Source organism: Tyto alba, unplaced genomic scaffold, assembly GCF_018691265.1.
Source record: "Tyto alba isolate M040663 unplaced genomic scaffold, T.alba_DEE_v4.0 Super-Scaffold_23, whole genome shotgun sequence".
Lineage (NCBI taxonomy): Eukaryota > Metazoa > Chordata > Aves > Strigiformes > Tytonidae > Tyto > Tyto alba.
In genome coordinates, this window is record NW_024881297.1 from 29,255,041 (window position 1) to 29,278,453 (window position 23,413).

At 65.5% G+C, this 23,413-nt stretch overlaps 2 protein-coding genes across 21 annotated transcripts; one reads left to right on the forward strand and one right to left on the reverse strand.

Moving 5' to 3' along the window:
- Window positions 1-2,019: 2,019 nt before the first annotated feature.
- On the reverse strand, window positions 2,020-14,474 carry NCKAP1L (NCK associated protein 1 like). Its single transcript, XM_042796831.1, has 31 exons — window positions 14,037-14,474; window positions 13,677-13,787; window positions 13,281-13,373; window positions 13,113-13,169; window positions 12,871-13,013; window positions 12,674-12,764; window positions 12,448-12,585; window positions 12,303-12,351; window positions 11,999-12,155; window positions 11,682-11,738; window positions 11,288-11,384; window positions 10,931-11,040; window positions 10,608-10,740; window positions 10,415-10,496; window positions 10,084-10,142; window positions 9,770-9,915; window positions 9,335-9,467; window positions 9,072-9,191; window positions 8,312-8,451; window positions 8,038-8,169; window positions 7,708-7,926; window positions 7,440-7,570; window positions 7,223-7,320; window positions 5,368-5,461; window positions 5,158-5,240; window positions 4,961-5,041; window positions 4,630-4,723; window positions 4,348-4,464; window positions 3,944-4,053; window positions 3,725-3,814; window positions 2,020-3,243 (listed from the first exon to the last, which is right to left on the reverse strand). The coding sequence occupies exons 1-31, from the start codon at window positions 14,358-14,360 to the stop codon at window positions 3,118-3,120; spliced, it is 3,615 nt and encodes a 1,204-aa protein (XP_042652765.1). The 5' UTR covers window positions 14,361-14,474; the 3' UTR covers window positions 2,020-3,117.
- A 944-nt stretch (window positions 14,475-15,418) lies between these two features.
- On the forward strand, window positions 15,419-22,939 carry GTSF1 (gametocyte specific factor 1). Of its 20 annotated transcripts, none has more exons than XM_042796842.1 (9): window positions 15,419-16,424; window positions 18,068-18,230; window positions 18,321-18,410; window positions 18,494-18,572; window positions 20,628-20,787; window positions 21,310-21,484; window positions 21,582-21,668; window positions 22,406-22,603; window positions 22,741-22,848. In XM_042796842.1, exons 1-8 carry the CDS (start codon window positions 16,332-16,334, stop codon window positions 22,561-22,563), a joined length of 1,005 nt encoding a protein of 334 aa, XP_042652776.1. In that variant the 5' UTR covers window positions 15,419-16,331; the 3' UTR covers window positions 22,564-22,603; window positions 22,741-22,848. The 20 variants fall into 20 exon arrangements, with proteins under 20 accessions (XP_042652776.1, XP_042652783.1, XP_042652778.1 ...); XM_042796849.1 differs by having other exon boundaries at window positions 20,628-20,746; window positions 21,454-21,484; XM_042796844.1 differs by lacking the exon at window positions 22,406-22,603 and having other exon boundaries at window positions 22,741-22,939.
- Window positions 22,940-23,413: the final 474 nt, after the last annotated feature.

Below are 23,413 nucleotides of genomic sequence, written 5' to 3' on the forward strand. Positions count from 1 at the left end.
GCTATAGGGGCTGTACCCCAAAACCCCTATGGGGGGTACCCAAAGACCCTTATGGGGCTTTACCCCAAGACCCCTATGGGGGGTACCCAAAGACCCTTATGGGGCTTTAGGGGCTGTACCCCAAAACCCCTATGGGGGCACAGGGGTTGTACCCCAGCACCCCTATGGGGGGGTACCCCAGGACCCCTATTGGGGGGTACCCTAGGACCCTTATGGGACTATAGGGGCTGTACCCCAGCACCCCTATTAGGGGGGAACCCCAGGAACCTCATGGGGCTGTAGGGGTTGTACCCCAGGACCCCTATGGGGGGGTACCCCAGGACCCTTATGGGGCTATAGGGGCTGTACCCCAAGACCCCTATGGGGGTGCAGGGGTTGTACCCCAGCACCCCCATGGGGCTATAGGGGATGTACCCCAGCACTCCTGTGGGGGGTACCCCAAGACCCCTATTGGGGGGCACCCCAGGACCCTTATGGGGCTATAAGGGTTGTACCCCAGGACCTCTATGGGGGGTACCCCAGCACCCTATGGGGCTATAGGGGATGTACCCCAGGACCCCCATGGGGGGTACCCCAGGACCCTTATGGGGCTATGGGAGTTGTACCCTAGCACCCCTGGGGGTACCCCAAGACCTCATGGGGTTATGGGGGGGGGGGGGGTTGGGTGCCCCAGGACCCCCCTGAGGTTACAGGGGGTGTCACTGGGTTTGGCAGCCAGAGCCCCCGGCCCGGTGCCCCCTCTCGGGGGTCTGCTCCGTGCAGCGGGTTGGGGTGACCCCCCCACGCCCCCCCCAGCCCTGCCCCGTTTGTCACACGTCACCGAGGCGGGTGACACGGACACCAGGGACCGAGTCCTCCCACCGGCTGCAGGGCAGCGGCAACCCCCGACTTATTGTAGGACCTACCCAAACTTGGGGGGCGGCGGGGGGGGCTGGTGCTGGGCCTCTCACCTATTAGGGCATTGCCCCCCTGGGCTGGGGGAGTGCGGGAGGGGGGGGGGTTGAGAGCAGCCTGAGCTCGAGGGAACCCCAACCCACGGGCCCGTGGACACCCCACTCCTGCCCCACGGCCCCCTGCACCCCCTGCCCCACACGCAGCTTGGCCCCCACCCTGTGCCCCCCCACCCTCCCCCCCCCCCCGCGGGTCCCACTGGGAAACCTCGGGGTGCAGGAGCCGTTCCTGAGGACCCGGGGGGCTCCAGGAGCACGCGCTGGGGAGATATCGGGGTGCCAGAGCCCCAGGTGGGTCTCGGTGAGCTGGGGGGGGGGGGGGGGGGGGGTACAGCAGCCCCCACGCTGCCTCCCTCGGCATGTGCTGAGCCGCAGCCCCCGGGGAATATTAATAAGCCCTTATGTAACGCCGTAGGTGTGCGCAGCACCCACCACCGCAGCACCGGCACCAGGGGGGCCAGGTGGGGCCCCCCCCCCCCCCCCCCCCCCAGGTACCATCCCCGAGCCCCCCACCTTGGCCCCCACACTGTCCCCAGTAGCTCAGCCAGGTCCCCGTTTGCCAGGTCACGTCACCTCCCGGCCTTTGCCAGCTAGCACCCATGGGTGCTACCCGGGGGATGCATCCGTTTAGTCTCCGAAAGAGTGGGCTGCGGCCCCCCTCCCAGGGGGGGGTTCCCTGCTTCGACGGGGCGTCCCGCGGGTGCGGGGGGGGCACCCATGGGTCCCCCACCCACACACACCGGGGGCAGCAGGGTGGGCTGCCGGCCCCCGCCCGCGGCGTGGCAGCTCCCATACCCCGCCGGGGCCATTTCGGGGTCCCTAAACTTTTTGGGGTGGGGAGGGGGTGGCGCTCAGAGCTGAGGACTTGAACAAAGTGGGGGGACCCCACATCGGTGGGGAGCAGCCCGAGGCTGGGGGGGGGGGGGGGGGGGGGGGCACGGGCGTGGGAGAGGCCGTGGGCAGAGGGATGCGCGCGAGACAAAGCCGCGCTGCCGGCGGGGAGCCTCGGCAGCTCGTTACCACTTAATATCATGATTGATGAGCGCGAAAATAGACTTTTGCAGCAATCTGGAATAATCAGCAGGTTCTGGGCGTTAATTCGGGGGAGTTCAGCCCCCCCCCCCCCCCCCCCCCCCCGGGGAGCACAGCCGGAGGGGGATAGCGGGGGAGCCTAGCCCACTCCAGCGCTATTTCCCCCCCCCCCCCCCCCCCCCCCGCCCCATCCGGTTGAATTAATAAAGTAATTTTAATAAAGTAATTAGTGCCGGACGAGGCAGCCGCACGCTCAGGCTCGGCCACTCGATCGTTGCGGTTCAGGTTGGCTGCCGGGGCCGCACGCTTGGCTTCCCCCAGTCCTGGGGGGAGCGGGGCAGGCCGAGGGGGGGCTCTGCCGAAGGGGGGGGTCTGCCGAGGGGGCTCACGGCCACGGCAGCCACCGTCCCCGTCCCCCCCCCCCGGCTTCCCAGTACGGCCAGTGACTCATCCCGGAGCAGCCGGCCGTGAGCGGAATGGCAACGGCCGCCCTGCCGCCTCCTTCCCTCGCCCCATTAATTTTCCCCCCCAAGATGCTGCACGGGAGGAAAATAAACACCCTGAGACGGGGGGGGGGGGGGGGGGGAAAGGGGGGGAGCTGGGGAGGGGGGAAACGTGACTTGAAACATCCCCGGCCAGGCAGTGTGAAGGGAAACTGAGGCACGAGGCTGGCCAGGATCATTGCCTCGAGGAGCAGCAGCTTTAATTAAAGCTGGTAAATCCTGCCGGCAGCTCCAGTCCCCTCATGTCCCGGCCCCCCCCCCCCCCCAAGGCCCGTGACACCCCCAGACCCTCCCAAATGCCCATGGGGGACCCACAGGAGGTTATTTCTGCTGGGGACTCAGGGCTCAGCACCCACCCTGGAGTGCTGGGGGGGGGGGGGCAGAGCCAGCCCCAAATATTCCCCGGGTGTCCCCCCCCCAAGCCATGGGTTAGACGCAGATTTGGGGGGGGGGGGGGGGATGGAAAAAGTGATTTAGTGGAGGTGGCGATGGCTGGGGGACAGGATGGGGAGGGTTGGGGAGACTGTGGTGGCATCCAGGGGCTGGGGGGAGGACTCGGGGGTCGTGGCAGGGAGGGAGGGGGGGGTCGTTTGGAGGGGTTTGAGGGGAGGGGGGCGACGCGGGGGCCGGGCTCAGTGCGAGGGGACCCTGCTGAGCAGATTTTCCCGGCACACCTCGCGGTAGGCGTTGCGGAGCAGGACGTAGGGGAAGCAGGTCTCCAGCATGTCCACGGTCAGGAAGGACGACTCCGCCACGATCTGAGAGAGGAGACCCAGGCGGCATCAGCAGCATCCCCCGGCCCCCCCCCCGCCTCAGTTTCCCCCTTTGCCAGAGCGGGGAGCCGGCCCCCAGTCCCTCCCCAGCAGCGCCGGGTGCTCCCTTCCCCGGCTGGCTCCCCCTGCCCCAGCTCCTGATTGAAATATTTGCATTTAAATTGCTTTGCAAGGAGGAATAGCAGCTCCCTGAATACCAATCCCCGGGGGAAGGGGGGGGTGCGTGGCCCCCCACCGGGTCAGCCCAGCCCCTCCCTGGGGATGTCGGAGATGGCTCGAGCCCCCCCAACCCCCGGCCCAACCAGAGGTGGGCAAGGGCTGAACACCCCGAGCCGGCTGCGGGCTGGGGACCGGAGCAACCCAGACAGAGCTGGAGCCCAGGAGAAACACGGAACTGGGATGTGCCCACTCAGGAGCAACCCCACAGCCCACCCAGCAGCACCCCGGGGACCCTCCCATCACTCACCAGCTGCATGAGCAGGGAGATGGAGTCGCGGTTCCTGGCACGCAGCTTGTCCGTCTCCTGGCCCAGCTGCAGGAGGCTGACGGAGGCCAGCTGAGGGGACCGACCCGGATCAGCACTGGGGACTGTGCCCACCCTGGGAGGGTGCCCACCCCGAGGGTGCCCACCCCGAGGGTGCCCACCCCCGGCCAGGCACAGCCGTGGCCCCCCGGCCGCTCTCACCAGCAGGAACTCCTTGAGGTGGGTCTCGATGTTCTTGTTGTGGACGGTGAAGAGGGCGGCCGACACGTGGATGATGGCTTTGGCCAGGCAGTGGATGTTGTTGTTGTAGCCTGGGGACGGGGGCGCAGGTGGGTTGGGGGACACAGGAAGGTCGGGGACAGCGCAAGGGTCCCCACCGCGCCCACCTCCCTTGCCTGCAGTTATGGGGCACCAGCCCTGCCAGTCCCGGGGTCCCGTTGTCCCCACCCACCACCCTCAGCTGTGGCCGCGGGGCACCGCTGACCTCGGGGATCCCAGCCTACACAAGGTGTGACAACTGGGGAACTGGGGGGTCGGGGTGACGGGGACGCAGCCAGGATTGGTGACAAGGGGACAAAGCTGCCAGGGTCGTGGCCAAGCCTCACCGTCCACCTCGGTGTTGTAGACGGACGCCGGGTCGGAGGCCAGCAGGGGCAGGGACACGGCCACGAAGACCAGAAGCAGGCAGGCCACCTTGTAGTCCTCCTCCGGGGACGAGCCATCTACCAGGGAGGGAGGTGACACTAAACAGGGGTCCAAGAGGGGACCCCGGGGGTCCCAGGGAGGTGGCACGGGGTGGGAGAAGGTGAGGGAAGGCTGGGGGTCCGCGGCAGGGTCACAGATCTCAGGGACAGCCCCCTGTGACCCCAGCAGACCCCCCAGGGTACCCGTCTTGCTGCCAGCGAGGACGTTGACCAGCGCGGGGTCGACCTCGCAGGGGATCCCCGCGGCCGAGGCCAGCTCGAAGATGCTCAGGGTGACCTGGGGGAGGGGGGGGACACGGGACGGGGATGCGCAGGGTCAGGGCTGGGGACACACGGGTTGCAGCCGGGCACGGGGGACCACACGACGCCACACGATGCCACGCGGTGTCCCGTCGCGCCGTGCGGTGCCACGCAACACACCGGGTAGAGGACGGCAGCGACCAGCCCTGCTTGGGGACAGCTGTCCCAAACACTGGAGGTGCCACCTTGTCCCCAACCCCGGCTCCGTGCCCACCTGGATGTCGGTGTCGGGGGTGACAACGTCGGTCAGACACTCGATGGGGCCCATCAGGAAGGGGCAGTGGTGGGAGAAGACCTGAGGGGAGAAGGTGGCTGCTCATGGGGCTCCTGTTGACACACACCCCCCCCCAACCCGGCCTGTGGGTGGGGGTCCCCTGGGGTGGGGGACCCATGGGGTGGGGGGGCACCCACCTCCCGCAGGCCCTGCTGGGCCATGGCACGGAAGCTCAGGATCTCCCCGATGATGGTCATGCGCTTCAGGACGCTTTCGGCCGCTGTGGGAGGAGAGGGGTCAGCGGGAACACATGTGTGTGTGCGTGTATGTGCACACGTGTGTGTGCCAGCCCCAGGCTCCCCACCCCACACCATGTCCCCTGTGTCTGTCCCCCCCCACAGACTCACAGGTCAGTCGGGGCAGCAGAGCTGCCATCTGCTCGGGTTTGCAGGAGCTGGAGCGCAGCTGGACCAGCGTGTCCATGTTCTCATTGACCAGCTTCTGCAGGGGACCGGGAGGGGGCAGGGGGGCTCGTGGCACTGGGCACACGGCGAGCCCGCAGCCTGCCACGGAGGGACGGGGGTGGCCAGCCCCTCTGCCCCCCTCCAGGCTGGCCAGCAAGGCCAGGGGACAGGCAGGGGGCTGAGATGGTCCCCGGGGTGGCCCTGCCTGCCCTGTCACGCCATGCTCCAGAACCTGGTCCCAGCAGCTCAACTCTGGTCCCAGTCCCCCGATACTGGTCTTGGTCCCCCAACCCCAGACCCAGTCCCCCAACCCTCATCCCAGTCCTCTGATCCTGGTCCCAGTCACCCAACCCTCATCCCAGTCCTCTGATCCTGGTCCCAGTTCCCTGATCCTGGTCCCAATCGCCCAACCCTCATCCCAGCCCTGTGATTCTGGTCCTAATCCTCCGACCCTCATCCCAGTCCCCTGATCCTGATCTCGATCCCCCGACCCTCATCCCAGTCCTCTGATCCTGGTCCCAGACCCACAGTCCTGGTCTTGGTCCCCCAACCCTGGTCCCAGTCCCTTGACCCTCATCCCAGTCTTCTGATCCTGGTTCCAGTCCCCCTACCCTAATCTCGGTCCCCTGATCTTTGTCCCAGTCCCCCAACCCTGGTTCCAGTCCCCCGACCCTGGTCCCAGTACTCCAACCCTGGTCCCAGTCCCCCGACCCTGATCTCGGTCCCCTGATCCTGGTTCTGGTCCCATGACCCTGGTCCCAGGCCCCCAACCATTCTCTTGGTCCCCCCAACCCTGATCTCAGTCCCCCAACCTTGGTCCCAGTCCCCTGATCCTGGTCCCAGTCCCCCAATCCTAGTCCCAGTCCCTCGACCCTGATCTCAGTCCCCTGATCCTGGTCCCAGTCCCCTGACCCTGGTCCCAGTCCCCAGATCTCGGTCCCAGTCCCCCCATCCTGGTCCCAGTCCCCCAATCCTAGTCCCAGTCCCTCGACCCTGATCTCAGTCCCCTGATCCTGGTCCCAGTCCCCTGACCCTCATCCCAGTCCCCAGATCTCGGTCCCAGTCCCCCCATCCTTGGTCCCAGTCCCTCGACCCTGGTCCCAGTCCCTCGACCCTGTCCCTCGACCCTGGTCCCAGTCCCTCGACCCTGATCTTGGTCCCCTGACCCTGGTCCCAGTCCCCAGATCTCGGTCCCAGTCCCCCCATCCTGGTCCCAGTCCCTCGACCCTGGTCCCAGTCCCTCGACCCTGATCTTGGTCCCCTGATCCTGGCCCCAGTCCCCCGATCCTGGTCCCAGTCCCCCGATCCTGGTCCCAGTCCCTCGACCCTGATCTCAGTCCCCCGATCCTGGTCCCAGTCCCCCGATCCTGGTCCCAGTCCCCTAATCCTCATCCCAGTCCCTTGACCCTGATCTCAGTCCCCTGATCCTGGTCCCAGTCCCCTGACCCTGGTCCCAGTCCCCAGATCTCGGTCCCAGTCCCCCAATCCTGGTCCCAGTCCCCCAATCCTGGTCCCAGTCCCTCGACCCTGATCTCAGTCCCCTGATCCTGGTCCCAGTCCCCAGATCTTGGTCCCAGTCCCTCAACCCTGGTCCCAGTCCCTCGACCCAGTCCCTCGACCCTGGTCCCAGTCCCTCGACCCTGATCTCAGTCCCCTGATCCTGGTCCCAGTCCCCTGACCCTGGTCCTAGTCCCCAGATCTCGGTCCCAGTCCCCCCAATCCTGGTCCCAGTCCCTCGACCCTGATCTCAGTCCCCTGATCCTGGTCCCAGTCCCCCGACCCTGGTCCCAGTTCCTACCTTCAGCTCAGTGACCTGGGACCCCACGTGCCACATGAGGTTGTCGCTCAGGAACTTCATGCCGTACGGCCCGATGAGCTCGGCCAGCGCCCGCATCTCTGCGGGGAGGGGGACAAGGATGGAGACATCAGCAGGGTGGGGTGGGGAGGTGATGATTCCGCTCCCCTTCCTCCTCCTCCTCCTCCTCCTCGCCCCACAGCATCCCTGCACCCCTCACCGGAGACGTCGGAGAACTCGGCAGCGCTGAAGGGGGGTTCTCCCTCCCGGGGCACCGTGGTGAAAGCCTGCAGGGCGGGGGCCAGGACGATGGCTCCCGTGCTGGCCTGTCGCAGCAGGGCCTCCAGGTACCTGCGGACACCGAGCCGCTGCCACCCCCCAGCACCGCCACCCACGGCACCGGCACCCACCGGCACCGCAGGGCCACCTTCCCACGAGGGAGGGAGGGAGGGAGGGAGGGAGGGTGCTGGTCCCAGCTCGGCACCCACCAGTTGGTGTAGATGGTGGTGAGCGTCTGCTCGCCGGCGGCGTCGCGGGGCTGCGTCTGCTGCAGGAGGACGCTGTGGATGATGCGCCCCGTGTCCAAGCCCACGAACTGCCCCAGCGACTGGATGAAGGTCGTGTAGGCGCTCAGCCCCACCAGCACCTCCGAGGGCCGGGCCACCTCCTGCGTGGCCTGGCTGTAACCCACCATGGCCACGATGGCTCTGTGGGGACAAGAGGGGGTGGTTCAAAGAGCCGTGGCCAAGTGTCCCCTCCCCGGCAGCATCCCCCCAGCCCGCCCTCGCCGTGTCCCACGTCCCCTGCGTGGTCCCTACTTGGTGAAACGTGTCTCCAGGTGGCTGCTGAGATATTCGGCCGGGGTCACCGTGTGCTCGAAGACGGTGAAGTTGGGCACGTGGTTGAGGCTCAGGGACAACTCGGCCAGCGTCAGGTGCAGCTTGTCCATGCTGGGGTGAGGGGGGACACAACGCCGCGGTCACGCCGTGGCCCCCCCCCCCCCACGTCACACCATGCCCACACCTGATGTCAGGTGGCCACCGCTCTCCGCCAGCCCCCTGCCCACCCTCGCTGGCCCCGGGTGGCTCTCACTTGGTGGTCAGGGTCCGGTCCTTCCTCTGGCTCTCGGCCCCCGGCTTGTCCCGTTCGGGCTCCCCCTTCTTGGCCGGCTGCTTCAGGGTCTTCTTGTTGCGGGCTTTGCTGACGGTGGAGGCGCAGTGCTTGGGCAGCAGCTGCCGGCCACGGGCAGTGGGTTACCACGGGCCATGGCACCGAGCACAGCCCAAACAGGGCCTCCAGGACCAGAGACCACCATCCCCAAGGTTGAGCTGGGGGGGCACCCTGCCAGGTCTTCCCTTCCGTGGCCTCTGCTCTCCCGAGGCTTTGGAGAACATGGAGGCCACAGAGGTCCAAGGGAACAAAGAGGTCACAGAGACCTCAGAGGTCGTGGAGACCCCAAAGGCTGTGGAAACCCTGGAAGCCACCAAGGCCACGGAGACCCTAAAGACTACAGAGATCCTGGAGACCACAGAGATCTCAAAGGCCACAGAGATTCTGAAGGTGATGGAAACCTCAAGGTCATGAAGACCTCAGAGGCCCTGGAGACCCCAAAGGCCACAGAGATCCTGAAGCTGATGGAGACCTCAGAGGCCCTGGAGACCCCAAAGGCCACAAAGATCCTGAAGCTGATGGAGACCTCAAGAGGCCCTGGAGACCCCAAAGACCACAGAGATTCTGAAGCTGATGGAGACCTCAAGAGGCCCTGGAGACCCCAAAGGCCACAAAGATCCTGAAGCTGATGGAGACCTCAAGGTCATGGAGACCTCAGAGGCCCTGGAGATGTGACCCTCACCTGCTCACTGAGGTTGTGCTGCTCAGCACAGGCATCCATGACGCAGGCGCTGGCCTGCCGGGCCATCTCCTCCAAGAACTTGTTGCACAGCCCCAGCGCTATGGCCTTCAGGTGGGGATACTGCAGGGGGGAAAGCCACGGCACCGTCACAGCACGTGGCACAGGGGCCACAGCCACGTCTGCAGCGTGCCACCAGCCGTCCCAAGGCCGTGGGGCCGCCATCGTCCCCACGTAGGTGGCCCCCCCCGGGCAGCAGGACCCACCTCCTCCGGGCACATGGGGTGGACGCAGCGGGAGAAGTGGCTGCAGAGCAGAGGGAAGGCGATGCCGTAGCGCAGCATTGAGGGCTCCTCCATCGTTGCCAGAAACATCTTCTCCACTGGCCGAGGGTAGAAACTGCAGGGGTGGGGGCAGAGGGGGGGAAGAAAGGCGGCAAGAAGGGCAGGAGAGGGGATTTGTCTTTCTAGACACGCTGCTCCTGTGCCACATGTGTGTTGTCCCTGTCCCCAAGTCCATGTATATGTCACCTAAGCTTGCCTAACCTCTCCCGTGGGTGACATGTCCCCCGTGGCCACCTCCACCCCTTCCCACACCCTTCCCACGCGTGCTGGGGTGCAGGACACGGCTCGAAGGCCCCCAGCCGGGGTGACCCTTTGTGAGCGTGGGGAAACTGAGGCAGAGCAGGCAGCTGCGCTCACCACAGGTCAGAGAGGTCGGAGGTCTCAGCCAGCAGCTCCTCCAGGGAGTCAAGAAGTTTGGTGTGGAAGACGATGAGGTTCATGACGCGACCCACGTCGGGGTTGGAGCCCAGAGGCAGCGAGGCCTTGGCCACGCTAGTGTAGGCCTGGGGGGGACAGAGGGCTCAGGGCACAGCAGGGGAAGGGGACAGGGATGGGGACAGTAATAGGGAAGGGGATGGGGACAGGGATGGGGCGACAGGAAGGGGATTAGCACAGGGATGGGAACAAGGGTGGAGATTGGGGTGGGGACAGGGACAAGGACAGGGCAGCACCTGCAGCCGGAACCAGTCCAGGCGGAGCGGTGTGAAATCAAACTGCTCCTTGTCATCAACTGCGGGGAAGCAGAAACGTGGGGAGACGTGGCTGTGGGGAGGGGACTAGGGGGAGTGTCAGTCTGGAGACGCTCATCTGGAGGTACTGGTCCTGGGGGTGCCAGTCTGGTGGGTGCCAGTGCCCACCCCACAGGACCCCCAGGAGCTGTGATCTCCCCCGTTGCTCCCCCAAGCCTGTCCAAGCAGGACTGCTGCAGGGCTCTCGGGACGGGGGGGGACATCGGTCCCCAGGCAGTGCCAGGGACAGGCCGGGGGGGGACACGGTCCGTACCTTCCTTGACAGAGAGAGCCGAGAGGGAGCTGACGAAGGATGACAGGATGATGGACTCCTCCTCGGGGCACACGGAAAGGTTCTGTGGGGCCGGGGATGGGGTCAGGATAAGGGACAGCCAGGCTAGGGCACAGGGGACAGAGACAGCCCCCACGGGGGTCACAAACCAGCCCCTACCAGTGTCCCCCAGTACCTGGATGACTTCGCTGAGCACCAGGGCATCGAAGCGGGCCAGGTACTGGACGTGGTAGCGCTGCAGCACCCCGACCTGCCGCCGCACCAGGCTCCGCAGCCGCTCCATGAGGAAGAGCAGCTCCGCGACGTGGCTGAAGCCAGAGCCACCGGTCAGACCCAAGCGCCGGCTGTTTCCCCCCCCTCCAAATCCCCGCCCCCCCCCCCCAAGTGCCAGCTGTGCCCACGGCACCCTGACAATCCCCCACCACGAGATCAGCCTGCCCCCTGGGCACGGATCCCTTCCCACCCCGTGCAGAGCCAGTGCCCGCACACCACGGCTACCTGTCAGCGAAGTCCTCGGGCGTCTTGGTCTTGGTGACGTGCTCAGCGTGCCGCACCAGCCAGCTCACCTCGTCCCGGCAGAAGGAGAGCGCCATGAAGACGAAGAGGGCCTGGGCAGAGGGGGGAGTTAGAGGGGACCAGGACCAAGGTGCTGCCACCGGGCACTCCCACGGGGGTGGCACCGATGGCCCTGGGTGCTGTGACCGCATTTCACACCCCCAGGCGCACGCAGAGCCTGGCACCCAGCCCCCTGCACCCAAATCCTGCACCTGTGCACCCCTGTATCCCAAACCCTGCACCCACACACTCCGTGCACCCCAAACCCTGCCCCCGCTGCCCCCTTGTCCCCGTGCTCACCTTGGGTCCCAGAAGCCCGGGCTGATCCTCCAGCAGTGCCTCCAGCTCCCGCACGGCCCCCCGCAGGTACGCCCGCCGGCCCCGGTGCAGGGAGCCGCTGCAGGGGTGGGGGTCAGGGTCAGGGCCACCCAACTGAACCCCTCAAATACCCCTCCCACCCACTGGGGACATCACAGGCACCATGCGGCAAAGATGAGGGTTGTGGCACTGGGCCAGCGTGGACCCAATCGGGGCAGCCCGCTCCCAATTTCCCAGGGTGCTGACACCCCCCACCCTCTGGGACTCGTGAGACCCCCAGGACCCTGCAATCCTTTGGGGTGCCCTGGGACCTCCCAGCTCCCCAGAACCCCTGGGCCCTTCCCCAGTCCCGCCGTCCCCTCGCCGAGCCCCCAACCTGTGAGACACGGCGTGTTCCTTGCACTCCTTGAGATCGGCCACCCGCTTCCCATACCTGCGAGAGAGTCACGGCCGGGCAGTGCCGGGCACAGCACCCGGCACAGCACCCAGGAGACCCCCAGGCACCCCACAGAGCCCCTGGTACAGCCCCCAGCCCCTGACACCCACCACAACTTCCTGGCACCCCGCAAAGTCTGGCCCCTGGCACCCAACAGAGCTGCTGGCAGAGCCACCCCCCCCCGTCCCCAGCCCCTGGCACCCATGGTGGCACCCCCCTGGCACCCTCCACGGCCCCGGCGCTGGCACGACCGTTACCCTTTGAGGCTGCTGAGCAGCTCCTCGGTGACCTTGTGGATCTGGAGGGCTTCGTCGCGGAGGAGGGGGACATAAAGCGAGCCCTGCAGCGCCAGCCGCCACAGCTCCAGGCACTGAGGGGACGAGCCCAGAGCCCCCGGGCACACCAGGAACCCCACTGCAGGCACAGCCGTCAGGCGGGCAGGGGGTGCCCGCGCTGCCAGACCCACAGCGGGCTGGGGGACAGCCCGAAACTGGGAGCCAGGCTGCTGGGGACCCTGCGCCCGAGTGGGGCTGGGGACCCGGGGGCGCTGCAAGGACTCACTGAGGATCCAGCGTTCCATCACCTCCAGGGACAGGTACTCGCAGGCCATCTGGGGACACAGGCGTCACCGTGTCACCCTCCTCAGCCCTCCCGCAGTCTCCCCCCAGGCCCCGGCCAGGTCCCCCCGCGGCGCGGTGGCACTCACGGTGTCGGAGCTGGCGGGGCTGAGCATGGTGCCGGCGGTGCTGAGCAGGCTGAGGAGCTGGTCGCTGCGCCACTGCTCAGCCCCCTGGTTCCTCCGGGCGAAGAGGAAATGGAGGGACAGGAGGGCACTGGTGACAGCCTGGGGGACAGGAGGACATCACAGGGGGGCTGTGGGAGGGACCGGGGCAGGATGTGACCCCGCTGGCTGTGGGGGAGCCCCATCCCACCTTGGTGTGCGGCCCAAATTCCTCCGCCAGCTTCTTGAGGGGGTGGTCGTACTCCAGCACCATCTGTCCCAGGCGGGCGAAGCTGGGGTCGCTGCGGGGAGGGTGGCACGGGGTGGGGGGGTTAAGGACAGTCCTCAGGGCCAGCCCCGGTAGGGACAGACTGTGGGGGACAGGCCTGGTGGGGACATCTGACCCACCTGGTGCCGTGGCTCATCTCGTGGGCGCAGTGGTACATGCCGATGAGCAGCCGGCGGTCCTCGGTGCGGGCCAGCAGCAGGACAAGGGACACGTAGGTGACAACCAGGTCCAGGTAGCTCTTGGTGAAGTCGTAGTTGACGTGCTGGGGAGGGGGGCAGTCGTGAGCGCGTGGGGACGGCAGTGGCACCCCCCAAAGTATCCCCCCCCACCCCCTCCCCGGGATCCCCGGCGCCCCACTCACGATGTCAAAGAAGCACTGGCTGGCATCGATGGTGTTCAGCAGCTCGTAGACATGGTCCTGGCAGGGAGGGGACAAGGGGCGTTGTCACCGCTGTCCCCCCCAGATCTGAAATAGCGGCGCTGCCCCCCAACCCCCCCCCGCTTCCCCCCACCACGTTCCCCAGCTCACCCTGAACTCCAGGACATCCAGGAAGGAGTGGTAAAAGGGTCCCAGCGCCCGGGCGATGTCCCCCTTGTCCTTGTGCACCGGCCCCAGGTGTTGCTGTAAAGGGACAGTGGGGACACCCGGGGTGGGGTGACACAGAGGGGACACCCCAAAAGGGGTGACATGGGGCAGGGGGTGGCTGGATGACCAAGGGAGGGGGGGATGGAGGGGAAGCAAAGTGGGGTGACAGAGACCGAGGCGAGGCGTGCGGATGGGGGCAACATGGGGTGGGGTTGGTGAGGACACTGGAGATGGGGGGAGACGGGGTGAGGGGCAGAGGGGACCCCCGGGTAGGGCTGGGGGGACGGGGAGGGGGGACAACAGGGGGTCGGGGACAGAGGGGACACCCTGGTCCCTCACCGTGCTGCTCCGCACGTCCAAATGAGGAAACTTCTTGTTGATGAACTTGACGGAGGGCTCCATGGCCTTGTCGCTGAAGAAGGGCGGCCGCGTTTTGGGGTCGGAGCATGTCTGTGGGGACCCCCTCCAATGTCAGACACACACCACCACCACCCCCCCCGAAACCCCCTCCTGGGCTCACACCCCCTCATCAGACCCCCCTGCCCCAGCAATCCCACCACCCCCCCGGTTTCTTCACGACCCTCGTTCCAGGCGGAACTCAGGCTCTTCCCCATCAGGTAGGGTGGGGTATCCCGGTGTCCTGCACCCCAAACTTTTCCCCCCACCATGAGACCCAGGCATCCCCCACCCCGCACCCACCTTCTTGATGTTGTAGATGCGGATGAGGACGCCCCGTCCCCGGTCGTTGAGGATCGTCAGCTTCTCGGCGAACTTGTTCTGGTAGACGGAGGGCAGCGACATGGCGGCGACGTGCTGGGGAGCAGGGGTTGGGGGGGGGGGGGGAGGTTGTGAATGTCCCCGTGTCCCCCACGTCCCCCCTGAGCAGCCCCACGTCCCCAAAAACCAACTTCCCCTTCCTGAGCTTCCTGGGCTGGGCCCTGAGCTGGGGCCACCGCCACGTGACACCAGTGCCACCACCCCCGTGACGCCAGTGCCACCACCCCCGTGACACCGCCGGACCATATAGGGTCCATATAGCTCTGGCCATCACTATCTGACACTGGCCACGACCATATGGCCCTACAACACCAGCTGTGACCCATAGAACTGCAGCCAGGCCCTATAACACCATGCGAGGCCCTATAACATGAAGCAGGGCCCTATAAAAGCACACAGACTCTATAGAAGACCATCCAGGAGTATATACCACCACCAGGGTCCCTATACCACTCCTTAGGTCCATATAACACTGCTCAGGCCCATATAAAGCTGTCCAGCGTCCCTATAGCACAGCCCAGGGCTCATATGGAACTGCCCAGGGTCCATCTAACATCACCTGGGCCCATATATCACCACCCAGGGCCCATTTAGCATAGCCCAGGGCTCATATAATACCACCGTGGCCCGTATAACGTTGTCTGGGCCTGTATAGCACTGCTCATGGCCCACATAACACCACTCAGAGCCCATATAGCATGGTCCAGGGCTCATATAGCACCACCATGGCCCATATAACGTTGTCTGGGCTCATGTAACACCACCCGGGGCTCATATAGCACTGCTCATGGCCCATATATCACCACCCAGGGCCCATATAGCACCACCATGGCCCATATAACATTGTCTGGGCTCACGTAACACCACCTGGAACCCATATATCACCACCCAGGGCTCATACTGCACTGCTCATGGCCCATATAACATTGACTGGGCTCATATATCACCACCTGGGGCCCATATAGCTCCTATAGCATCACCCAGGGCCCATGTAACACCACCTGGGCTCATATGGCACTACCTCCGGCTCATATGGCACCACCCAGGGCCCATATAACACTGCCTGGGCTCATAAAGCACCGCTTATGGCCCACATAACACTGCCTGGGCTCATGTACCACCACCCAGAGCCCATAGAGCATGGCCTGGGGCTCATATAGCACCACCACAGCTCATAGAACATCACCAGGGCCCATGTATCACCACCTGGGGCTCATATAGCATGGCTCACGGCCCATATATCAACCACCTGGGCTCATACAGCACTGCTCATGGCCCCTATATCACCGCCTGGGCCCATATAGCACTGCTCACGGCCCACATAACATCACCTGGGCCCATATATTACTGCTCACGGCCCACATAACATCACCTGGGCCCATATAGCACTGCTCACGGCCCCTGTATCACCAGATGGGCACATATAGCTCCTATATCAGCACCTGGGCCCATATAACATGGTTCACGGCCCCTATATCACTGCCTGGGCCCATACAGCACTGCTTACGGCCTGTATAACATCACCTGGGCCCATATAGCACAGCTCACAGCCCCTATAACATCACCTGGGGCTCATATAGCACTGCTCACGGCCCCTGTATCACCAGATGGGCACATAGAGCTCCTATATCAGCACATGGGCCCATATAGCATGGTTCACAGCCCCTATATCATTGCCTGGGCCCATACAGCACTGCTCACGGCCTGTATAACATCACCTGGGCCCATATAGCACTGCTCACAGCCCATATAACATCACCTGGGGCTCATATAGCACTGCTCATGGCCCCTGTATCACCAGATGGGCACATATAGCTCCTATATCAGCACATGGGCCCATATAGCATGGTTCACGGCCCCTATATCACTGCCTGGGCCCATACAGCACTGCTCACGGCCCGTATAACATCACCTGGGCCCATACAGCACTGCTCATGGCCTGTATAACATCACCTGGGCCCATACAGCACTGCTCACAGCCCATATAACATCACCTGGGCCCATATAGCGTGGTTCACGGCCCTTATAACACCGCCTGGGCCCATATAGCCCCCCCAGGGCCCGTACAGGCCCGCCCGGCCCCGTTGCCATGGCGACAGCGCCGCGCCGCGGCCGCGCAGGCCGCGCCGGAAGCCGGGTCCCGTTGCCGTGGCGACGCGGCGGCGCGCAGGGCCCGTTGGGAGTCCGTTGGGCCGCCCGGCCGGGCCGGGACCCGCCATGGAGCCCGAGGCGCTGGTGCAGTGCCCCTACGACAGCAGCCACCGCCTCCGGGCCTCCCGCCTGCCCTACCACCTCGTCAAGTGCGAGCAGGTGAGCGGCGACGGGGCCTGCCGGGGGACGGGGCTGGGGGGGCCTAGGGCCTGCTGGGGGCCGGGACCTGCTGGGGGCCGGGGCCGGGACCTGCTGGGGGCCGGGACCTGCTGGGGGCCGGGACCTGCTGGGGGCTGGGACCTGCTGGGGGCTGGGACCTGCTGGGGGCTGGGACCTGCTGGGGGCTGGGACCTGCTGGGGGCTGGGACTGGGGTCTATGCGGGACTGGGACCTACGGGGGGCCAGGACTGTGGTCTGTGTGGGACCGGGACCTAATGGGGACCGGGACTGGGACCTGCTGGGGGCTGGGACCTGCTGGGGGCTGGGACCTGCTGGGGGCTGGGACCTGCTGGGGGCTGGGACCTACTGGGGGCTGGGACTGGGACCTGCTGGGGGCTGGGACCTACGGGGGGCTGGGACCTACGGGGGGCTGGGACCTACTGGGGGCTGGGACCTACTGGGGGCTGGGACCTACTGGGGGCTGGGACTGGGACCTGCTGGGGGCTGGGACCTACGGGGGGCTGGGACCTACGGGGGGCTGGGACCTACTGGGGGCTGGGACTGGGACCTGCTGGGGGCTGGGACCTACGGGGGGCTGGGACCTACTGGGGGCTGGGACCTACTGGGGGCTGGGACTGGGACCTGGGACCTACGGGGGGCTGGGACCTACGGGGGGCTGGGACCTACGGGGGGCTGGGACCTACTGGGGGCTGGGGCTGGGACCTACTGGGGGCTGGGACCTACTGGGGGCTGGGACCTACTGGGGGCTGGGACTGGGACCTGCTGGGGGCTGGGACCTACGGGGGGCTGGGACCTACGGGGGGCTGGGACCTACGGGGGGCTGGGACCTACTGGGGGCTGGGACTGGGACCTGCTGGGGGCTGGGACCTACGGGGGGCTGGGACCTACGGGGGGCCGGGACCTACTGGGGGCTGGGACTGGGGTCTATGCGGGACTGGGACCTACTGGGGACTGGGACTGGGGTCTATGCGGGACTGGGACCTACTGGGGGCCAGGACTGTGGTCTGTGAGGGACCGGGACCTAATGGGGGCTGGGACCTACTGGGGACTGGGAATGGGGTCTGTGCGGGGCCGGGACCTACTGGGGGCCGGGACCTACTGGGGGCCGGGACCTACTGGGGGCCGGGACCGACTGGGGTCTATGTGGGACTGGGGTCTATGTGGGACTGGGGTCTATGCGGGACTGGGACCTACTGGGGACTGGGACTGGGGTCTATGCGGGACTGGGACCTACTGGGGACTGGGACTGGGGTCTATGCGGGACTGGGACCTACTGGGGACTGGGACTGGGACCTACTGGGGGCCAGGACTGTGGTCTGTGCGGGACCGGGACCTAATGGGGGCTGGGACCTACTGGGGACCGGGACTGGGGTCTGTGCGGGGCCAGGACCTACTGGGGGCCAGGGCTGGGACCTGCTGGGGGCTGGGACCAGGGCATACCGGGGGCCTGAGACCGCCTTGGGGCAGGATCTGGGACCTACTGGGGCTGGGGCCTATGGGGGACTGGGACCGAATAGGGGCCAGGACTGGGACCGACTTGGGGCCTAGAGCTGCTGGGGGCCAGGGCTCAGCCACCTCTGAGGCAGGGCCCCCCCCCCCCTCACCCTGTGCCCCCAACCCAGTGCCTCTTGTCTCTCCTCACCCCCTCCCACCCCCAGAACAACCCGCAGGTAGCCCGCACGCTAGCCACCTGCCCCTTCAACGCCAGGCACAGGGTGCCCCAGGCCAAGCTGTGGAGCCACGTCGCCTCTTGCCCCGACAAGCGCCAGCCTGATCTCCCCCACGGTACAGCTTGTGTGTGTGTGTGACCCCCCCCCATTTTGCTGCCCCAGCAGCCATGTTCAACTGTCCCCCCTCCCATCGCTGTCCCCACAGAGATGGACATGTCCCTCGGTGACAGAGCGAAGCAATCCGATGTCCCCACAGCCTGGCAGAGCCCCCCGTGCCAGGAAGACTGGGAGGCTGGTGAGTGCCCAAGCAGTGCTCCCCCCCCCCCCAAACGTGTCACCCCAAGGCTGGCACGTCCCCTGTCTCATCACCCTTCGCAGAGCTGGAGGACCTGGAGGACCCTCCGCCGTTCATCTTCAACGTCAGGATGAACGACCCGCTCCTCCTCCCTCGCGACAGGTTGGACCCCTCAGGGCTGGGGTTGTCCCTTATTTGGGTGCCCACATTCAGGTGTGCGTGTCCCCCCCCACGGGTGCTGCCCGCCCCAACACCCCTGCTTCTCTTTTCCCACCCCAGCTCTGCCCTGGCAGCACCCACAAACCCGAGCCGAGGCAGGGCAGCTGCAGGACACGCTGTGGTGGGTGCGGAGTGGTGGGGACAGAAGGGACAGCAGACGGTGGCAGCAGGACAGGGGCAGTGCCCGTCTCTCCACTGGGACCAGAGAAACCGCAGTGCCAGGGGGGGCTGCGCCCCCTCCGCCGCCGTTGCGGGGAGCGATTTTACCCACAGATTTTAAATGCATGTTTATAAATAAGCTGCCTGTGAGTGTGCGTGGTGTCACCTGGGGGGGAGGACGGAAGGGACGCTGTGGGGTGGGGATGGGGCCACCCCTGTGGCACAGACACTGTGGGCACCCATGGGACCCTGGGGACGGGGGACACCCCCCCCCCCCCCTTGGCCCTGCCTCTGTGGCACGGACGAGTGGGGGGGCAGGACCTGTGTGTGTGTGTGTGTCCCGCCCCAAGGGGTCTCTCGCACCGATGGGGAGGGGGGGGCAGGAGGCAATATCTCCAGCACACAGTGGGCTGTCCCCTCCCTGGGCAGCTGTCCCCTCCCTGGGCCTGTCTGTCCCCATAACCCCCCTGAGCCAGCCTATGTCCCTGTCACCCCCCCAGTGTGTCCCCATAACTCCCCACGAGTCAGCACGTGTACCTGTCACCCCCTCAGTGTGTCCCCATAACCCCCCCCAGCCAGCCTATGTCCCTGTCACCCCCCCCCAGTTTGTCCCCATAACTCCCCCCAAGCCAGCCTATGTCCCTGTCCCCATCCCAGTGTGTCCCCATAAACCCCCTGAGCCAGCCCATGTCCCTGTCACCCCCCTAGTGTGTCCCCATAACCCCCCCGAGCCAGCCCATGTCCCTGTCACCCCCCCAGTATGTCCCCATAACCCCCCTGAGCCAGCCCATGTCCCTGTCACCCCCCCAGTGTGTCCCCATAACCCCCCCCAGCCACCCTATGTCCCTGTCACCCCCCCAGTGTGTCCTCATAACCCCCCTGAGCCAGCCCATGTCCCTGTCACCCCCCCAGTGTGTCCCCATAACCCCCCCGAGCCAGCCCATGTCCCTGTCACCCCCCCAGTGTGTCCCCATAACCCCCCTGAGCCAGCCCATGTCCCTGTCACCCCCCCAGTATGTCCCCATAACCCCCCCGAGCCAGCCCATGTCCCCATAACTCCCCATGAGCCAGCCCGTGTCCCTGTCACCCCCTCAGTGTGTCCCCATAACCCCCCCAAGCCAGCCTATGTCCCTGTCACCCCCCCAGTGTGTCCCCATATCCCCCAGGCTCACTCACATCCTCGTACCACCCCCATATGTCCCCGTAACCCCCCTGTCCCCCACACAGTGTGTCCCACCCACCCCCCCCCCCAGTGCCCCCCCTCACCCTGTCCCCAACCACCCCTAAACTCGGGGGGGGTGACGGGGACACCACCGAAGATGACGACCGAGACCACCCTGCGCAGCTGAACCAGCTCAAGGTGACCCCAAACCCCACCAATCCCAGTGCCTGGGGGGGCTGCTGCCCCCCTCCAAGGACACCAGCTTCCCCCCCCCAGTCCCTCCCCACCCAAACAGGCGTTTCCAGACAGGCATTGCCCAGTTTTTGGGCTGGGGGGGGGGAAACGACGGACTATTTTAGTGCCTCTTGCACAACGCGGGTGCCTCGTGCTCAGGCCGTGTCCCCAGGGCATCAGCTGGTGGGTTCCCCACCCAGGGAGGGGGGGCTGGGGAAACCTCATTAACCCCCCCCCACCCCGTGCGTTCATCCAAAATATGATTCCCCAGCACACACCCCACACACCCCCCCCCCCTCCACGTCCCCACCAGCCTGGCGGTGACACACACCCGTCACACCCACACCACGCTCAACCCCAGCGTCACGCAGGGAACAAGGGGGATCCCCCAATCCTCCTCCACCCCCCCCCCCCCCCTAATTCCTTCTCCCTTCTCCTTCCAGCAGGACGCCTCGGGGGGGGGTGGGACACGACACCCCACGGAGCCCCCACCGCTCCGGGCAGCACGCAGAGCTCAGAGGAGGTGACAGATTTGGGGCGGTACGCGTGGAAATGGAAACGGGTGTGTCCCCAGCCGGGCTCCCTGCCCACCCCATCACCAAGGCAGGCAGTGGGGACCCCACGGGGATGAATTTGAGTGCGGGGGGGGGGAACCTTTTTTTTTTTTTCTTTTTTTTTTTGGCCTTTTTTCCAGCAGTTCACAGGGAGGTCAGATATATATCTTTCCCCGTGCGGCGGAGGGGGGGGGGGGGGGGGTGGAAGCACGCAGGCGGGGTCGCGCCGGTCCCTCCTGGCCGGGCAGAGGAGGAGAGTGATCTGGTGTTGCAATTAATTCCTCCCTCGCCAGCGCCAGAAATGCAGCTGCAGAGCGGTTTTTACGCGACTAATAACTCCCGTTAACGTACATCTGGCAGGAGCTGCACATCCTGGGCTCGGCCCATCTGGGAGACGCTTTTCCTCCCTCCATCTCCAACCCAGAGACTGAAAACGAATCATTTTGCAGCGGCCGTTCCTCAGGCTTCAACCTGCCAAGCGCAAACCTTCACTTTCCGCCCCCCCCCCAAAAAAAAAAACATATTTTAAACCCATTTATTGACTTTACAGGAGCTTTTTATCCCCTCGCAGCTCAGCGTGGAGAATCAGGACGCGCGCCCACATGGGTTTCTCTCGGCGAAAAGCTTTCCCCTCCTGCAAATCCCATCCCGGCGGCCGCTTCCCCTCGCCGGAGAGCGAAACCCTTTTTCCCCCCCCCTCCCGCTCTGCCCGCAGGTGGAAAACCATCCGAATCCCTCCCCGCTCCGTAAGGGTTAAGAAGGAATTTCTCCGGCTTTGTTGCCTTGTTTAAAAGCGTCTGAGTGCTACGGCTTCGCCTGACATCTCTCCCCCGTGGTTTCCAGAGCAGTTTCATGTGTGCTTCGAACTGTGCCAGCAACGGCCTTACAACACTTGCCGGGAGTTTTTGCTCGGAGGGTGGATCCGGCCGGGTAGGTTGGAGGACTGGCTTATTTTCATCCCGGAGCCGGATGGGAAACGACAGGCGTTTCCCTCCTTTTTCCACCTATTTTGCTGTTCTTTTCGCCCTGGCAGATCTCAGAGAACTCCCCCCCCCCTTCTCTGGGGAGCCGGCGGGTTTTTCCCCTCGGCGGAGGCTGCGGGGTGGGAGAATTGAATATTTTTGGGTGGTGGGGCAGTTCTGTGTCACCTTCGGCTGCCACCTTGGGGCACTTTGGGGACAGCAGCTCCTGCCTCCCACCCTGCCCCCCCCCCTCCCCCCCTCCTTTCCAGGCGGGTCCCGCCTGGCTTCTCCGTGATTTTGGGGAGATTTTTTACACCTTTTTGACCTCACCTTACACGCTTTAACCGTTTTACCCCTGTTCTCTTCAGTGCAGCGATGAAACATCCCATGTGCCCCCACCCTCATATGATTCCCACAGTCCCGAGGGGGGGGGGGTACCAGCTGAGCCCCCCCCCCGGTATAAACAGGGGTGCCCAGTTCCGCGTGTTGACGTGAGGCCACACCAGTTCCCCCCCCCACCACCACCATTCCCAGGACAAAATTCCCCACGTCGTTCCCCGGCTGTGATTCAGCGCCCGGCACCGCTCCCCGGCTGGTTTCTACCGGGGGGGGGTTGGGGGGGGGGGGGGAGGAGGATGGGAAGGGGACATAAAAAAAAAAAAATAAAAAAACCCCCAACATTTACTGTCAAACTGTGTCTGAAAGCAACAGGAAAAGGAAGAGGGCAGGAACCGGCGAGCGTCTGGCAGTCGCAGGCAAATGGCAGCAGCTTTGAAGTCACCGGGGCTGGGGGGGGGGCGTTGAGAAGCCCCTTGGTGTGTCCCCCCCTGCACCCCAGCCCCAGCCAGGGGGGGATGCCCTGACAGGAATTGCTCCCCGTGAAGCCCTTTTGGGGCATTTTGGGTTGGTTTTGTTTTTTTTTTTTTTTTTTTGTCTCCCCCCCCCCCGCCATATTTTGGATTGGTTTTGTTTTTTTTTTTTTTTGTTTTTTTTTTTCCCCCCCCCTCCCCGCCACCACTTTTTGCTTTTTCTCTCCACAGCTCATCAGGATCCCTCCGTCCAGCCGAGGTTTGGCTCTCGCTGCCCTCTCAGGGCCGGATCCTGACTCGTTATGGCAGGAAATTAGGCGGAAAAACAACAAATGCCCCAAAACATCGGGGCTGGGTGAGGAGAGCTGGGCAGCGCCCCCCCCCCCCCTTCACCGCTCAATCACTAAAACTGCTGTTTCTGGCCTCAAAATGCTCCCGTGATTGATTTTTGGGTTATCCCAGCGGCGTTACGGCGTGATTTACCCCGTAGGGGGGGTGCTGAAAAAGGTCAAAAAGGGGGGGGGGGGTGCCCCCCTCAGGGAGGGGTGGGGGGTGTCTCTGGGTGTCCCCACGCTGCCTGGGAGGCTGGCCAAAAAGGAGGGGGGGGCATGAAAGGGCCCCCTTTTTATGAGGGGGGGGGTGGTGTGGCCCAAAGCAGGGGGGTCACGCGTGCCCACCGTGCGTGTCGGGGGGGGGGGTTGCGTGAGCGTGCACACGCGTGTGTCAGCCCCAGCCGTGTCTCCTCTGCTCTGGGTGTCTCTGTCTGCCCCCCCCCAAGGCGCCGGGGCCCCCCCCCCGCCCCCCCCAGGGCTGGCTGGGTGCCCGGCTCCCCAACGCCTGCAGCCGCCAGCGCCTTTTTTGGGAAGCGGCCGGCGCGGGGCCGCATCCAGGCCCCACGCCAGCT

Excerpts from the sequence above, each read along its gene's own strand:
- GTSF1 (XM_042796832.1), top strand. The coding sequence starts at position 18,914 with ATGTTTATAAATAAGCTGCCTGTGAGTGTGCGTGGTGTCACCTGGGGG. Across the intron at positions 19,863-19,913 it reads AACTCCCCATGAGCCAGCCC|ATGTCCCTGTCACCCCCCCA; the intron begins GTGTCCCTGTCA and ends CCAAGCCAGCCT.
- NCKAP1L (XM_042796831.1), bottom strand. The coding sequence starts at position 14,360 with ATGGTCCGGCGGTGTCACGGGGGTGGTGGCACTGGCGTCACGGGGGTG. Across the intron at positions 13,014-13,112 it reads GCCAGTGCTTCTTTGACATC|CACGTCAACTACGACTTCAC; the intron begins GTGAGTGGGGCG and ends CCCCCTCCCCAG. Across the intron at positions 11,041-11,287 it reads CCGGGCTTCTGGGACCCAAG|GCCCTCTTCGTCTTCATGGC; the intron begins GTGAGCACGGGG and ends CCCTCTGCCCAG.